Raw genomic sequence first — 17,955 nt, 5'->3', positions numbered from 1 at the left:
GAGGCACTGCATTTTATTTTCAGCTGTCATTTGCGTTAACTCCCCTGGACAGAAAAGAGACGATCGTATCATACGTTTTTAGTTGAAGCCAGGCGCGCTTTTGAGACGGCACTCACCCCGATCTTTTGCGGCTAGTATGGAAATATTACTGAATGTCCAAAAAGAAATTCAGCGGCGACATCCGCGAATGCTTTTAAACAGGTTGTTGTAAAAAGAACATTATAGTGTATTCTGTTCGGGCAATTAGGGTGTTTTCACAAAAACTAGCAAAAATTGGGAGTGGCGTGATCCGCGTCCACACTCCTCGCCATCCTAATATGTAAATGGTTTCAATATGACTAGCTTTTAATCAAACCCTGCGTACATCATCGAGAAACTATAATTTCGTCGTGACCTTTAGACCACGACGTGTAGATTAACGCGTCAGACCAATGAGATTGCAGGTATTCCAACCATTTCTTGAATTCTGAACGTGCTCACATTAAAAATGAAGCATGCAAATATCCTCTCGCCTGCAGTCGTCATCGATTCAAATTCCCATGATTTGCCTTAAATACCTTTTGCAGAGTTCGGAGGGTGTACGTTACCTTAACCGCAACTAAAACATGTCACTTTTCAGCCGCTTGCGCTTGCGTGCATGCATACATGCGCGCGCGCGCGCACATACACACAAAGGGAGAAATAAAATACTGTAATATGAAAAGCGATGCACCAAGGAAGCACTTGATTGTATTTGTTTATTGTGTATTATGCAAGAAGACATGCAATGAATCCACACAACTGCAAGTCTCAAATAATACGACACGCCCGATACCGATACACTGGTCAGTTTGCCAAGAAATATGTCCAATTCTGCTAGCTACATTCAGGAAGCGTCTCAGCCAAAACATCCCATTTATTTTCTGATCCCTACAACTTCATCACAATTGTGTGAAAGGGTGGGAAATGAAAAGTGAAAAGGGGGGGGAGGGGGGGGGGCTGGCATTTAGTAAATTCTGGAAGGGGGTGTTCATAATCATCTCCCTATGTGTAGCGGCTCCTGTAAACCTGACCCCGAAGTCGAATGATGCAGTTCATAGCAACAGTGGTAATTGCCGCAACATAAATGTCGCCCCGTGTCTGTAGTGGGTTACTGATCCCGTATAAGGCGGGTGGTGGCTTCTGACCGTTCATGCTCATCGTGCGATAGCCGGTTAGGATGCTTGTTTGGTGATCTGGAGTATTGTTGTTCTTGTTTTCTTGGCAACCTGGAGAGATAATAATAGAAAATGCCTCATGGGCCGATAAATGGCCTCAAGCCTTCATAACCGGGGATCAATGGCCCTATCGTGACTGCAGAGCTCTCTCTTTTTTTTTTTTCTTTTTTTTTTTTTTACTGGGCACAATAAGAATTTCCTACCACGGTTGACCACGACTAGAGCCACAAAGTAGCTCATTTAGTGGCTCTATTACTGTGTTGTGTGATTTATTGGCGTAAGGGCGCCTTGAGGCCAAGGAGCACCAAAACATTTAGTGGCTCTAACCACGACATTCAAGCTTAACTAGGACTTTTCCAATTCTTTAGGGTAGCTTGGGCATGTTGACTGATTATAGCAACATAAAACAGCGCAAAAGGACGAGGACGAAGAGGAGCAGACAAACACCAGCGCTGATGTTCGTCTGCTCTTCTTTGTCCTCGTCCTTTGTGCTGTTTTACTTTACTAGCAATAATTGATTTCACTTAATCTTTATTATAACGTGTCTCAATTTTTTTAGAAAGAGAGGGCACACACGGGGGAGTCGCTTTTTGCAATTCCGCCATGCAACAAGGAAGTAGCCTTTAGAAAGGCTGTTTTGTTGTGAGGCGTCCGGAGTAACACTTGTCACTTCTTTCTTCGGCTGTCGCACTTCTTCAGGCGAGTGTCCAGTCACGTACAGCATCACTGGTTCACAAATATGCTGTCACACGTAGCTGGTACCCGTTGCAGTGGCTAAGGCATTGCGCTGCTGAGTTCATGGGTGAAAAACAAAAACACCTGTGTGTAGAGATTTCGGCGCACATGAAAGATCCCCAGGTGGTAGGGGGCAACTCATAGCACAGGTGTAGCTTTGGTGCGTAAACCCTCCATCAAAAAAAAAAAAAAAAAACTTCATACCCAATGACTTAACGGACCTGAGATACAGCTGCTCGCATCCCAACGCTTTTCGATGCACACTTGGACTTGGCAGCTTTCGCCTTGCAGCTCAGCTTTCGCAGGGTTATCCGCAGTCGCAGCATGAGGAAAGATGAAGTGAGGTGCTTTCCCAGTTGATGGCATTGTGGGAAATCATTTGGCAGTTGGTACGAGTCTAGGGTTGCCTTTGTGAGAGCCGGCAGGGAAACGTTCAAAGCATCATGCTCGAAACTCCGGAAGACGGTGTCTGCATGCGTCAACAACCTGACCACGTGGGCTGAAGGACGTACCAAGGGGTTCGGCTGCGACTGTGCCCGGTACGACTTTAGCTGCAAAAGTTGGTCGCTTTCTGCAATGGGCTCGTCCTTCAAATACGCCTTGCATGTGTTGCACAGTGCGTACCGCTTGCTCACACTGCGTGTGATGTATCCCGACAAGTAGACGAGAGATTCCATCTCAACGTCGTCAAGCGGAGTGGCGTCATCGAGGAAACTGTCGTCTAACCGAACCTCCTCTCCTGCTTCAAGGCTCTCTTTTGACGCTGCCTTCACCTCAAGGAACTCCAGCAGGTCAACACTGTCATCGATCTGGTAGCTGCCCTTGCGGCTAGGCCTGAAAAACTGGCTCAACATGATAAGCCGCAGGGTCAGCTTGAACTCTAGAGCCCTGGGCACTGGGTTTTTCGCTCGCACGCACGAAAAGAGATTTTCCAGGGCATCCTGAGTGAGTCGGCACAGCAAGACGAACTTGAAGTTGTAAACACTCAGGAGCTCGTGCTGCAGGAGGAGGGCACTCGTTGTACTTATCAGCACGCCGGTTTGCACGGGCTTGAAGCAGTCTTTCTGTTTCTCGTTCCGTATTGAGACACCAGAAAACATTTCCATGAACTCCTGAAGGAAAGCCACGGCGTCTTCATGTGACGTCTCCTTAAACAAGCTCATTGCTGTGCCGATGTAGCGGGACGTCATGAGAGTGAACCAGCGGAACACCTGCTCCACAAACCACGCCGTGGTCAGTGCCTCTAATGGGAGCAATCCCATTTTCACCAGTACCCGCATTGCTGCCCCCACACTGTGGTTGAGTACGGCGACAGCTGACGACACACTCATCTTCTCGAAGTGGTTCAGGTCGAGGTAGCCAGCCTTGAGATGAGGCGCCAGCTTTAGGTCCCGTTTCGCATCTTCCTCTGCCAGAAGTTTAATGTGCTCCACGGATACCTGCGAGGTGCAAAAATAGCATAAAAAAGGATGAAATGCTAACAGCTGCATGTTTCCGGGGGCTGTTGGCAAAAAACAAACACTTGTATGCCTTAATTTAAAGCTTGGTGTGAAACTCAACAGGGCATGTAACAGATAAGGTTAGTCAAGCCTCATAAAACTGCTACAGCTAACTTATCAATAATTGAAAGGTACACTTCAGGCAAGGAAGCTTGCTTTTAAACAAAAAGATAGCATTGTACAAGACTTCAGGCATTTATTCTGTGCCAGAGGGTACAATACTTCTTTTTATTAAAGGGGTACTGACACCAATTTTTGGTGCTGATATTATTGTACACTTCGTTTCCTTTACCCACCAGGATACCCTGCGTAAAGTATGAACAGCATGCGTCGCCTGGAACATATCCTAAATTGATTGCAAATGTAGCGCCGACGAGACTGCTGTGCTGGTGGCTTCCACCGAAATCGACATCGTGTGACATCAGGGTGTGGTAGAGCAAACGAGGTGACGTAGCCGCGTGCTCCCCTACTCCGTGACGTTCACCTGGCACCCGACTAATGGCAAGGCGCAACCGTCTGGCGCGTGGATGGAGCGTCACAGGTTTTCGCATACCCACGCGATGGCGCTGGCCCCGTTCAGCGGAAACCGTGACGTCCTAGCGTACTTTTGGCCGCCCGCGAACTCCGGGCTTTTTGAAACGGCAGCCGGTGACGGCGGTTTTCGCTGCGTTATATTTCCTCATTTATCGTCCGCTGCTGTATTGAACTACTCTTTCATGATAGTTGGCCCCGTAGGCCTCGATCTAAGCAATAAAAACATGACGTAAAATTTTGGGGTCAGTACTCCTTTTAATTAGTAAGACAAATGTTTCCAATTTTTCTCCCATTTTTGCTTTCCACGATGAGGTAAAGGTGCCTTAAAGAACTACAAGCACCATGAAATTATACAGAACCCTCCAAAATGACATGCTATTTGATAGCTCGTGTTCCTTCAAAGCATTAAAGTTGAAAAAAATTACTGAGGTCCTTTACGTTTATGAACCATCGCAATAAGCAGATACTAAGACTGAATACTTTCGGAAAATGCATTTTAGCATAAAAGCACCTTTTGCGCTTATACCTACCTCTCTTGTTGGGAGCTTGTACTTGGCAACAGTCTCCTTTGACAAGAAGATAGACTGTCCCCTCACCAGGTGGCCTCTAATGTTTTTCAAAACATGTGGTGCGTCAGCCAGAAAGTAGAGTTGCCGGTTGGTGTTGGCTGCGCACGGATGCCTGCAGGAAACTACGGGTTCGGCCACCCGCGTCGCACGGATGCCGCAGCATTTCCAAAGGGCCTTGTTGCTCGACCCCATGTCGGAAATAACCGCGTCCACATGGCAACCAGCAGCCTCACACTCCTCGATCACTCGAAAGACCACATCCTTCAGGAACGTGCCATCAATGGAGTCCCCTGCAAGACAATTGAATGCAACAACACTTTGAACAGGGCACAAGTGCATACAGGAGCTTTGTGAACACGATGCAAGCCATTTGTGGACGTAGCTGGTCAAAAAAGCAGAAATTACGCCCCAGCACTAGGCACAGCGCTAGCTGAGTTGGGATTCCTGGCTTATACCCATGCTACACGAGCGTTTGAAATGACATTCGAGTCAAAGGGCCTTCGAAATTCCAAATATCATTCGAACTGAAAGGAGTTTCGCCGATCTACACGGCCAATTCTCAAAGGCAGTTGAACGCTTCCTCGTTCACCCGCCATGTTTTGGTGTCGCTACTGCTGCACAGTTTCGTTCTCGTAACTTGACAAAAAAAATAATTTTAGAGTTGACACCATCGCGAGTGATGAAACTGATTATAACCTACGAACGCACGCAAAACATGCACAAAATAGCATGGGCACTATGGCTTCCATAGTTTTTTTTTTTTTTTTGCATTGCCGGTGTGGAGACTGCAAAGTTACCTTTTAACCGTAGTTTGAGCGATAGGAAAGTAGAAGAGGTGAAAAATTATTAAGAACATGCTCTTTGAAAACCAAGTTTACCCTTTTCTGTAACTGCGGCATGCAGAAACTGCGCCCGAGAGTACAAACGTTCATGTTTCAAAGGCCTTTGAGAATCTCAAAGGTCGGTTGGGGTGCTCATTTGACTCAAATGGCATTTCAACCCAATGCCTTTGAAAAGCGCCGTGTAGCAGCTCAAAGGTGGCTTTTGAGTCAAATGACATTTGGTTCAAAGGCCTTCGAAACGCCCGTGTAGCACGGGTATTAGACACTGCAGCATACTGTGACAGAACTTTTGAACCTCGAAATGCTCCCTACAACCCCTTGAACTGCCCTCCTGATGATGATTGATGATTAATAATGTTATCCCCTTTGTACCGGGGCGATGACATGAGTCATCTCACCAAAAGCATAGTTAGCTAGGTTGCATAATGTCTATATTTAAAGGAGTACTGACACCAAATTTTGCCTTTTGGGTTTTTATGCTGGAAACGGTACCTCTTCGGCCACTAATTATGAAAATCGATCCAAAAGCGGCCAGAAGCAAGCATAGAAATAATTAAAACGCAGTAATTTCAAGCAGTTTCGGTTTCGGTCGCCGGCAGCGCAAACGGATGTTCAAGAGCTAGTCGGAGTACGTGACGTCACACTGTGGCCGCCGCAAAACTGCAGGTGATAATGCCAATCGAAAACCCGTGACGACGCGCGTTTTTCGTGACCACCGTGACACCAGCAAACGTGACCACCGACAACAGCAACGCAGGAGAGCGTTTCCGGTTCTAGAAAAAGCTATACGACGTCACCCTCAACCGGCCGGTTCACAGGGCACGGAGTACGTGTCGTCACGATGATAGCGATTTCGCTAGTTCTGGCAATCTGAGGAAGCTCGCGGCTGGGGCAATTAAAAGGGATTTTCGCTGTGTTTCCGGCCACCGATGGCTGTCAAAATTGGTGGGAGTGATCTCCACAAACTACTGAAGCCAATTACGTAATTTTTAACGATTCTGAATTTGGTGTCAGTACTCCTTTAACGCTATGTAGGATGAGCTCAAAATAAATTGTTCGTTACAGGTGGTAGCTGCCCTAGGCTATAATCCCCTCTCCTCTCTTCTTCCACCAGTATTCCAATCTCCTTTTAGTCACCTCTACAGCCTTGTAATTTATTGTCTCTGCGCTACATTTAAATCCGAGGGCTTCGGGAAGGCGAATATTTACGTTATATAGATTTGGATGGATACACTCACATTCCAACACAATGTGTTGAATCGTTTCGGTTTCATTTCCGCAGACCACACATACCCCATCATTTTGCGCATACTTGCCCACAAAGCTCTTTGTTCTCAAGCAACCTGCTCTAGCCTCAAAAAGTAACGCCCTGCCCTTGGAATTATCGTAAAGATTTTCCTTTCTGATCTCAAATTTCTCTGCCCTGTACATCTCTAACGGCGTTTTCGATTCCAGTTTTTCCTTCCATTTATTCGTCTCTGTCTGCCTCGCTTTTTTGATAGCCTTGGCTGTCTTCGGTACGAATACCTACACTTAATTCTCTCCAATACTAAATTCTGTCCTATACTTAATTCTCTCTCTCTCTTCTCTCTCTCTCTCTCTCTCCCTATCTCTCTTTCTCAGCAGTGGAGGAATGGTGGCCCACTTGTACCCTTTTTATTAAAGATAAATACATGTGGACTTGGCGTCACCACCTTTGTGTCCACTGCAAATGTATTGTTAAATGATTGCTTGCTTAATATTTTTGTTAGAAGATTGCACTTACCTGTGAAATGATAGGCAACAACTTGTTTCCAGCGGGAGGATAATCCAGTCAGCATGACGACAAGGCCGTGTGTTGCGTACACCAGCTCGCCTTCAGGCCCTTGTTTTACAAGTGGGGCTGTTGCCAGGCCAATCGGCTTCTTGACTGTAGGGTCGAAGTCGAGACCAGCAGTCAGCTGCATCTCGTCTATGAGAAGGGCACAGTGTCGCTCCTCTGGCTTCATCGTTTCCAGCTTTGCCTTCAAGGCTGGAAGAAGCTCGTTGAGGATTCCTTAAAACAAAGTAAAGGCAATCTTGTAGTGTGCTTGTCATAAAAAACATGTTGACAACATATGAACACTGGTACACCAGCATACACACCGGGTTCAAATTTGACATCCTCAATGCGTCTTTGCAGTGTCCGTTCAGATGGAAGAGGTAGGACTTCATCCTTCAGGAGCTCGTACCCCCTGGTGCCACATGCGAGTCGCACCTGCAGGGCCTTTTGAACCGTCTTGTCGGACCACCTGTTGCCACGTGAATCAGGATGCCCAACATTCAAAACCTGGTCAGGAGCTAGGTGTGGAACCTTGTTGCCTGCAAGAGAACGGAATGCCACAAATAAATGCGACAACGCACTTCACAAATTCTAGTTTTATTGTGGCAACATTAGGCTGAGCAGAAATGCAGTCTTCAACATTATTTTTACAAAAAGCTATCATTAGAGCTACTAACTGAGCCTTAAAAATGCAATTTTAAATGTGGCCCGTGCAGTGCCACATTTAAAAGGTCATGAAGACAAAGTTAACTTTATTATGAAAGAACCAGTATTTGGCAACTCACTGAACTCCATTCTAGCCCAGAAAAACTTTTCAACAAGAAAAGGTATTGACGAACCTTAAAATTTTGCTTTCACTAGAGTTTTTGTGATTAAAGATAAAATGCTCACCGATAACAGCTTCCAACTGCTTTTCCAGCTTCCTGGTCTGCTTCTGTTGCAGATCCAGCTTGCGCTTTAACTCCTCAACAGTAGCTTCGTGCACACACCTGGGTCCACTGCACGGAGCCTCCTGTAACATATCAAAATTTTGAAAACACCCTTGAGAACCAACACAAAAGCAGCTGGTAATCACTTGTAGCCTAAGCACATTTCGCGGTAACTCTTGAACACATGCGGGCAAGTTCATAGGTGCGTTAAAGGGACACCGAAGACAACCAACAAGTTTGTTTCAAATGAAAGTATTACCTTCTAATAGCAATCTTAGCATTTATTCGGTGCCAAAAGATGCATTAATTGCTGATAAATCACTAATCAAACAACACACTTCCGTTCCTCATTTCCCTCACAGCGATTCGATAACGCAAACGGCCGGCAGCCGTTTGCTTCACGATGAACCGGAAGCAAGGGAGGCAGCGGTGGTGTATAGCTTCGGGCAACCGAATACAAGGCTATTACGTACCAAGCGGTTTCGTCCGTTTGGGTCAAATCAGTCGTGCTTTCCTGAACTCCCACGTACTTTGCTGTTCATGACAACTAAGCAAAATGTTTCTCCATCGGACGTGCGATCAGGTTTGATGCTCTGTTGAAGACGAGCACATAAGCCGTGTGACAGTTCTAACCAACTGCTCGTGTGCACAAGCTCCATCACCCGCTGCTTGCACAGCACCGCGCACCTATGTACGAACACCAGACATTTCCTATGCTGGAAGTAAAGAAGCCCTCGTTGGGAAAGAGGCAAATAATACCAACGTTATTCGATATAAGATCCACTCTCGTCCGCCTCGCAGCGTGCGTAGCCCACTTGCATTCGCTCATTGCACACTCACCCACAAATACTTTCGGGCTTGAAGAAGAAATGTTTGCAGGATGATCCTCTGGCTCACTTAACCATCTCATGACTAGTCTCACGTCGTCTTGGTTGTTCCCATTATTCCGTCTACCGCTGTTCCCGACCGCAGAGGAAACAAAAGCTTTCCTCTATGCGCGCAACATGCATGCAATTGTGCCGCAACAAATATCACAAATGCTGTAAAATGCTTGCCTATGCGGTGCATACTAGTAGTTGGTAACTTGAAATCAATTGACTTTAGCCAAAATAGGCATACTTACGTTTTTTACTACAGCAAAAGCACGCAGAAAGGTCATAATGATACATGTACATAGAACCGTACAAGTGAAGTGCCACACAATGAACCGGTCGCGCAATCGGGTATTGCACCGAAACCGAAACCGATTTGTTGTCGTTTGGGGTCGCTGCGTAATCTATCAGTTGGGCTTGTATCATATTGTTTCTAGGCTTCTTTCTGTTCGTCGACGTGACACTATAAAAGCTTGCTGTTAAAGGAGTACTGACACCAAATTTTACCTTTTTGGTTTCTATGCTGCAAACAGTACCTCGTTGGCCACTAATTATGAAAATCGATCCAAAAGCGGCAAGAAGCAAGCATAGAAATGATTAAAACGCAGTAATTTCAACCAGTTTCGGTTTCGGTCGCCGGCAGCGCAGATGGACGTTCAAGAGCTAGTCGGAGTACGTGACGTCATACAGTGGCGGCCGCAAAACTGCAGGTGATGACGCTAATCAAAAACCCGTGATGGCACGCGCGTTTTTCGCATCTGCTGTGATGGCACGTGGTCTGCATTGGCCCGCCTGAGCTTGCGGCGGTGACTGGGACGCGGGAAATTCGAAAAGTAATTTGCAAATTCGTGTAATTAGGTGTTATTTCCCGTGTTTAATGTTTAATTGGAACACATTTGAGTTCGTGTTTGTTCAGGATGTTTGTCTTCCATTGGTTTTTGAAAGCCTAGCGTTACTCTTTTGCCATTTTGACGAAGTTGAAGATGCCATTGACAGAAACCGTCTGGCGAAACGAGACCACCGACAACAGCAGCGTAGGAGAGCGTTTCCGGTTCTAGAAAGGGCTTTACGACGCCACCCACAACTGGCCGGTTCACAGGGCACGGAGTACGTGTCGTCACGCTGAAAGCGATTTCGCTAGTTCTGGCAATCTGAGGAAGCTCGCGGCCGGGGCAATTAAAAGGGATTTTCGTTATGTTTCCGGCCACCGATGGCTGCCAAAATTGGTGGGATTGATCTCCACAAATGAATAAAGCCAATTATGTCATTTTTAACGATTCTGAATTTGGTGTCAGTACTCCTTTAAGTTTTTATAAACTTAGGAAGGCGTATTGTTTTAATATTTTTCACACAATTTTAACCACTTCCGGTGTAAGTTGTGCGGAATAGCCAGTGGTGGCGATACTTGTTTTTACGTTTTTTCAATTTTCTACCTTATTTTAAAGATACGCATAAGAATGGTATATTCGTGTTCTCTGTAAGCTATCGATCTAGAGCAACTTGTATTTTGCCTTCAGTGTCCCTTTAACATGTTGCACGCTTACACATGGTCTCAGAAGCCAAGATAGGCAGTTTTTCATACCGTTTGGACAGCCTGGTCAGTTGTACCGGCAGCACACTGTTGGTTGCTCGTTGAACAGCTCCCATGCACTCCTCTAGCTGAAAATATACGCATCGTGTTATAAACTTGCTTCTGCAGCAGATGTGCAGAAATACTTAAACCTGTGAGCTTTGCATCGCTCCCCATACTAGTTCACTTACTTGGTTCATCAGGCATAGATGTTGAAAAGTCCATGGTCTCAGCCTCCACAGCACATGCACCTGTTAAAAAAAAAAAAAAAACCATTACTGAACATTTGTTTTTTCTCCCTCCTTGCTCATGCCATCATTTTTATTGCTGGTTCATGAAAAAGCCCCTTGCTGGAGTTTAGAGTAGGGAGGGCATGGAAAAAGCAGTAGTACAGTAACTTAAAAAAAAAAAAGTTGCCTGAAGGAGGTGGAAACCGAAAACGCTGGTATTGAGATTTCGCTGCACGTAAGAGACCCCCATGGTTTACATTAATCCATAGCCCTCCACTGCAGAAGGCCTCATGACACAGGTGTAGCATACATACGTAAAAACCCCAAAGACAATTTTTAAAACAAATAAAAGTTTCAGGCTTGAAGTGGGGCTCTCGTGCATAAGACACGATGGCTGGTCACCCCAGATGCCATTGTGCTCTGCTCAACCAGTCCGGCTATTTCTGCACGCTTTCTGCAATGTGTGCACGGAAGGTTAGAAACTAATCCTGGAACGCCTTCACCCAAATTAAGGGGGATGAGTCAAGGCGCGTTAATGCAACTATGGTGCTGCTCCACCTGAACTAGTTCATGAGAATGACTTTGTGAAACCAATTTTTATGTGAAGTACTTTAAGCATTTAAATTATTACTGCATGCAAGTGCTTTGCACCGAACTTGACAACTTTAATTCAACACCCACTAATAGCTATGTTCTTGATGTACATGAAACGGCTGCTGCGGCCACCATGTTCTTGTTCTGAATGCGATACCTACCTGTTTGTACTTCCACTTCCACCGTAAGCAGTGGCACAACGTAGCCATCCCCTTGCATGACGTCAGGTGAAGGTGCCCTCACTCCTGAAACTTCAGCCGTGCTTGGGGTTGCTGGAAAGGCAACAACACATCTCAGCTGTGGCACAATGGTCCCTTATATAGTTGTGCTAGGAGTGGCTGTTCTGCCTCACTAATCTAATTTTCATGACAGCGAAATATAAGTACACTTGGGATTTATAAACTGGCCTGCAGCCCAAACCACGGATGATTTGTCTCAACGAATTTATGTGATTCTGACTTCCCCTTCATTTTTAAAGGAGTACTCACACAAAATTTTTACGTTGTGTTTATATTGCTTAGATTGAGGCCTGCTGGCCTAACAATCATGAAACAGTAGTTAAAATGCGCATGATAAATAATGAAATATAATGCAACGAAAACCGCTGCCTTTGGCTGCCGTCGAGAAAAGCCCGGAGGGCACGGGCGGCAGAAACTACGGCGTGATGTCATGTTTTCTGCTGAACAGGGTCGGCGCTATCACGTGCGCCCATGCGAAAACCTGTGATGCTCCATCGGCGCGCCACATGCTCGCACCCTGCCATTAGCCAGGCGTTGTTACGTGACGTCACGGAGTTGGGGAGCACGCGGCTCGTTCACTCTACCGCGGTGTGATGTCACACGATGTTGATTTCGGTGGAAGCCTCCAGCACGGTTGCCTTGTCGGCACTGCAATTACTATCAAATCAGAATATGTTGCACGCGACGCATGCTGTTCATACTTTACGAAGGGTATCCTGGTAGGTAAAGGAAGCGAACTGTGCTATAATATCAGCACCGAAAATTGGTGCCAGTACCCCTTTAAAAGGTATATGGAAAGGGTGATTCTAGGCGATTCCAATGAAATGACATTGCCCTACATGAAGGACTGGATCTTTACGCTCCTCCTCACAACAGCTCACTAGGTTCGTGATGACGCTTCTAATGTGACTCCACATGTTAGGAGAGAGTCAGATTAAATGCCACGGTATCTCATGAAGGAAAAAGTCATGATTTCACCCTGTTTTTGTTTTCACTTGTCACTTCTGTGTGCACCAAGGTTAAAAGTCAATCTCTCATACAGTCGACATCACACTACGTATGAAAATCAGTGCTTGCGCCCCCCAAGAAATACTTACTCGGGTTGTTCTGTAGAACTCCGATTGCAGCTCCAGGTGTTCGGGGCTGCACAACACACACCTGGGGAACACAGACCTCGGGTGGGGCTCCTTGAGCGCCTGTGATGGCTGAAATGCCTGAAAGCACAAAATGTGCTCCAAAGTTACATCTCATTGCGACAATGTGTAGTGCTGCATTCCAAAGTGTAGCAAATGACAAAGTACTATGTGCATCACGCTACACACCATTGTCTGGCTTCTGGGCGATTATGCTCCTCGATCTCCCCCGTGCATTCTCGCAGGCTGGGATGGTGGGCACCGCGTTCCACTTCAGCAGCTTTCGACCATCAGCTCGGTGTCCTTCATACTGGTCAGCTTCAAAGTGGTCCTTAAGAAAAATAAGTCCACATGACGATGGCTACTCAATCAAAGATTTGCAAGTAACATTTAACATGAACACAATAACTTTTCAAACTGCTTGGTACGTGGAAAGAACACATTCAAATATAATAAGGGTGAGGTAAATTTCGATTCGAAGTTTACATACCACAAGTGGCATTGATTGATTGATTAAACTGGCAAATTCATAAAATAAATATTCATGCAGTAAATAAAATGACTCCGCAGCTATGCGGCAGTGATGCAATTGCCGCTTCAACGATGCTTTATTACGGGCAACGAGGCGTACGGGTCTGATCGCACACGCAAGACTTCCATGCGTTCATTTGGTGTCAGCGAGCAGGACATTTGGATTAGTGTCACTAAAGTTTCGCTGCTTTGTTCAGCGGCTCCAGCTGCACAACACTATCTTTTGAGGGAAGCGAACCACACGAAGCGCGTGCGTACTCTATACGGGCGGGGCTACAAAAAGTTTTTTTATGATCGCGCCAGCACAGTAATGTAAGGGGGAAAGTTGCTCCTTAACGGTAGTGCTTGGCCGACTCCGATCGCGTAGCCGTACGTTTAGGCTCTGGAATTTTCACTGCGATGGTTGCATTACAGCTGTGCTTGAAATAAACTCACCTCACAGATCCTCGATGATGGAGTAGGCTTAAAATCGTCGCGACCGACGAGTTGCAGCCACGCACGGAGTCTCTCACCGGCCTTTTTTCCCAAGGGAAAACGCATGAGCCGCTTTCCATCGTCGGGCTTGTTGCAGCAGTGGATCACGGAACAACAAGGCATCGCAAAAGGCTCATCAGGCGGCGAAAAACGTGGAAAAAGCACCCGAAACAGGAGCTGAACGACTGCGACGGGTCGCTTCAACGTCCGCGCAGCAGAGGCAAGCCACAGGGCAGGCACGGGCAGGCCGAGGCCAGAAACAAAATGGCAGCGCCCATGGGTAAACAAATGTCACGTGGTACAGACCGACCAATGACAATCGTGGCGGCACAAAACAATGAGAGAAAAGAGTGTCGATACTCTAAAAGCCTTTATTTAGTGACACTAGGTCCGGATTGGATGCCCCTTTCTCCGTTGTTATTGATTGCATGCCCCGCGAAATCAAGACGAGGGGGCTGCTATTCGCCGTGCATTTTCCCCTTTCTTCGGCGCCGAAAACATGCAGCTCTCGTCAGGAAAGGCTGCTTCGTGCCCTTTTGTGCGGTCGTCACGGGGGGAGAAGAATTGCGCCTCCGGAGATTGTGTGGTGGGCAGGCAGGCAGTAACAGTCGCAGTGACGCACCGACTACTGGGAACAATGGAGCATGTTTGGCATTCTCTGCGCGCTTAGATTGCTTCTGCTGAACTTGAATGGATGCACGCGGAGAAGCATGTAATTGTTGATGCAGCTGTCCCCTGCAGCAAATGGGAACGGGTCATTTACTTTTGTTTATCATGTTCGAGCTCCCGTGTCTGTTAACTACCCGGCATCGCAACGCGCCTGCTACGTGCGTACTTAGTGCGGGTGCTTACTAAACGAACTGGACCGTTAACCGCGCGGTGTGTTTGGCTACTTTTTATGCCTTTTAACGACCCTGTCTGGCTGCTTTAGAACGGGCTTCAATGGGTGCAGGTGTGGTTATTGAGATGCTGACTTCGATGTTACAGCGCTTGGTTGCCGGTGCGAGAGGCCAGGAAAACTTGAGAAATACGCGAGCTTCCGCACTTTCTCGCGGTAGAAAAACAAGTTTTGGGTGCCGTCTCAAATTTTACCCGTGGAGCGACTGTTCGCTCGCGCTGGAGGTGGCACTTCGTGACCATGGCCTGCCGCGGCTGCCCGAGACACGTCTCAATTTAGACTCTTGGTCCCCTAGGATCTCTAATACGGGCGGAAACGGCAGCGATCGCCAGATAAAGGCGCCAACCAGTGGCCACAATTCATGCCGAGCCTTCGGTGTGCAGCGTGTCGTCGCTTCGAACCCCGGAATGCTTGCGGCCGCCGCTGGCTGTTTGCTCAACCCTGCAGCGTGCCGTACGGGCGCCAGTGCGGGATGCGCGTCCCGTGTGGAGCGGGCTGTCCAAATGGGTCACGCACGCTCCGCTGCCGGCCGGACCTCCCGGTCCGTCGCGGCGCCTTAATTGCGAGTCGTGATTAGGCGAGCCTCCTCCCGCCGGTGGCGCGATCACGATCGTGGCACGGCTAATGGAGAAATACAAGTCCCTCGGCCGCCCGCGCTCTGGCGGACTCGTCTCTTCCGTTTGTCCCCCTTCCCTCGGCGGAGAAAGTTCCCCGCCTGCGCGTTCGCCGGACAATGGCCGCCGCGTCCCACGCTGTCCGACAGGTTAATATTATGTGCGACTCGCGGCGCCTGAAGGCTGCACAGAAGCGGAACGAGGGCCCGCTTCGGATTAACGTGAATTGTCCCGCGTTTGCCCGCCGCCATATCAGCGTGCGTAAACCCGTTTCTGCGTGTGTGCGTAGAAATAAATGCGTTGCCAATGCAGTCCCGAGGTAGAGCGGCCGACTGACGTTGGCGAGGGAAGTTAGCTAGCCTTTGCTGCGTCGCCGGGAATAGTTGTTTGCTCGAAGCGCATCTCATTCCGCCTATTTCAAACCAGTGTTTTCTGCTTCGCGAAAGTGCTGCGGTGCTTTATTTTCTCAGCGGGACCTTTTCCTTGGAGGAGACCCTGGTCGCACGAGTCACCTCTTCAAGTACAGTCGAGCCTCGCTATAACGAAGTAGTATCGGGGCAGCTAATTATTTCGTTATATCCGATATTCGTTATAACTGTAGAGGTAAAAATCGGCTGTAACAGATCAACAATCTGGCTCGCGCTAAAATACTTGATACAAAAATGCATTTTTTTAGGCTTCCCACGCACTTTACTGTAAACAAGGTAACCGTTATATTTCTCCTTGTGGCATTTCGAGCGGAATGAGTCGGAACATGAGTACGTGAAATTACGACAAAACAAGGTTCACTTGACAAAGCAGGCCGGAGTTTTTATTTATTTGATGAAGGATGTGATCTTCATATGGCGGCTACTCACAGGACTGAGCAGGATGGAGTTTTTCAGTGTCCGCGAACAAAAGGGCCTTACGGATGCCGGGGGTTTTTTTCCAAGTAGCTTCTCAGCCTTCTGGTCAAACATTTCTTCGTTATATCCGATTTTGCGCGCGGCCCACGGTCTTAGTTTCGTTATAAAAGAACAAGTGCCATTGAAGTAAAGCGTGGCCAACTAAATATCGTATTTTTTTCGCTATATCAGTGTTCGTTATAACGAGGTTCAATTGTACTTCAGTAAAGCTGCTGCAACCCGCGCATCGGTCCGCGCATTAACTGTTCAATTCGTCCCTTTTTGCGTGTTTCCCTCGTAAACATCAGCGCGCTACGTTTAAGCATGTTCTGTGGGACTGTCGTGTTGGATTTTGCCGTCCGGCGTGGTTATGGGCGTTTTGCTGCTATGCTACTGGCCCTTGGTTCGATCGCAGGTCGCGGCGACCGTGTCTTCTTTAGCGGCTGAATACCGTGTGCACGACGTTCAATTCGTGGAAGAAAAGCGATTGCTTTAAATCACACAGTAGCGTTATAAATGTGCGCATACGTTGCGTTAAAGGGTATGAATAATCCTTCGAGTGTTTCATCGCAAAGGAAGCGTGTTTGAGTTTACTTTGGGCACGTAAGGTTTATAAATATGAGCCGCAGCGTAATTGTGGATTCTGTGCAAAAGCGAAGCAATCCAGTTCCAAATACAAATCCCCCTGGAAATGTATCAAGGGGCCGAGGAGCACACACATTTCCTTCGAAGTTGTATTGCCAACTAAGCCCCCATTTATGTGGGCTCGCATTTGGAAATAGTTGGGGGGGGGGGGAGGGGGAGAAATGCCTCCCGCTTTCGAAGATTTGCGTCTGGCTTACGGCGAGAGTACCGAGGAACTGCTTGCGTGAGCTTTTCGAGGGAATTCCAGAGTAGCAAAACTGAGTGCTTAGTCTGCGCTGCGTTTGCTCTCTCAAACCGAGTTTGGGCGAATGCATTCTGGACGAACAACGAGGTTTTACTCGGTTTCACTCTTGGAGAAGCTGCGCTTTTTTTTTTTTTTTTCAGTCAATCTTGTTTACTCTTATGAAGTTACGTGCTCTTCCGAGAAAGAAAAGAAACCGGCCGAGTCTGATGAATTTGTTCGAAGCAACCTGCTTTGGTGAAACGCTTAAAAATTGCAATACGCGTTTGCCATTGACCGAGGCTTTCTATGCGCTACTGCGAAAGGCGCTGACATTGGCGTCGCTAACTGTGAACAGTTCGCGAAAACAAAAGTCGGCCCCGGATTGCGCTCGGGTAAAAACGAATAGCGGAGAAGAAATCCGCTCTCCTTTTATTATTTCCTTTTTGCGTGCGTTGGCGTGGTCGTTACGACGTGCCTCGAATGAGTCTCAATCTGTGCGTACGGCGTAGGAGTAATGGTGCAAAAAGGAACCGCAATTCGAGGTGGGAAAAGGGGCGGCGCCCTTCCCTCGCTTTTGAGGAGCTTCCTTTTCCCGCCGCCGCTTCTCGGTTGGTATCGGTCAGTGAGCTTCGCCCAGGAGTCCATCGGAATGCAGCGCGCGCGCTTCCTCGCTCCGATTTCTTTTCTCATCACTCTCGTTGTTTCTGCCTAATATTGCCCGCGACGCGCCTCCTCGGAATGTGCTGCCTTCTGCTGGGCCGTGTTTCTATTTCATCCGCTTTCTGTTCACTTTCGTGTCCGCCTTTTTGGATTTCTTCGTGCTTGGGCTTGTGCCAGACTTCCATTTTGTCGTTCTTCTGGCCAGCAGCGTTCGCTTTCCTTCCCTCACGGCGTGGACGCCGATGGCGGCCGTATGCGGTGCGGCCTCCCCGGGCAGCCCGCG

At 47.6% G+C, this 17,955-nt stretch overlaps 2 protein-coding genes across 8 annotated transcripts in view; one reads left to right on the top strand and one right to left on the bottom strand.

Annotated features, from left to right (window-relative positions):
- The window catches only part of LOC144139959 (rap guanine nucleotide exchange factor 2-like), a 583,152-nt gene that overhangs the window by 487,697 nt on the left and 77,500 nt on the right, over nt 1-17,955 (top strand). The gene's annotated exons all lie outside the window — the stretch shown is intronic.
- On the bottom strand, nt 11,625-14,132 carry LOC144174422 (peroxynitrite isomerase THAP4-like). Its single transcript, XM_077703135.1, has 4 exons — nt 13,710-14,132; nt 12,933-13,074; nt 12,704-12,824; nt 11,625-11,643 (listed from the first exon to the last, which is right to left on the bottom strand). The coding sequence occupies exons 1-4, from the start codon at nt 13,869-13,871 to the stop codon at nt 11,625-11,627; spliced, it is 444 nt and encodes a 147-aa protein (XP_077559261.1). The 5' UTR covers nt 13,872-14,132.

The sequence above is a fragment of the Haemaphysalis longicornis genome, unplaced genomic scaffold (genome assembly GCF_048455015.1).
Source record: "Haemaphysalis longicornis isolate Haplotype H1 unplaced genomic scaffold, Haemaphysalis longicornis Haplotype H1 scaffold_1, whole genome shotgun sequence".
Lineage (NCBI taxonomy): Eukaryota > Metazoa > Arthropoda > Arachnida > Ixodida > Ixodidae > Haemaphysalis > Haemaphysalis longicornis.
The sequence above is the reverse complement of the archived record's forward strand: the minus strand, read 5'-3'. Positions and strand labels throughout refer to the sequence as shown.

Excerpts from the sequence above, each read along its gene's own strand:
- LOC144174422 (XM_077703135.1), bottom strand. The coding sequence starts at position 13,871 with ATGCCTTGTTGTTCCGTGATCCACTGCTGCAACAAGCCCGACGATGGA. Across the intron at positions 13,075-13,709 it reads CATCATCGAGGATCTGTGAG|GACCACTTTGAAGCTGACCA; the intron begins GTGAGTTTATTT and ends ATTTTTCTTAAG. Across the intron at positions 12,825-12,932 it reads CGCCCAGAAGCCAGACAATG|GCATTTCAGCCATCACAGGC; the intron begins GTGTGTAGCGTG and ends TTGTGCTTTCAG.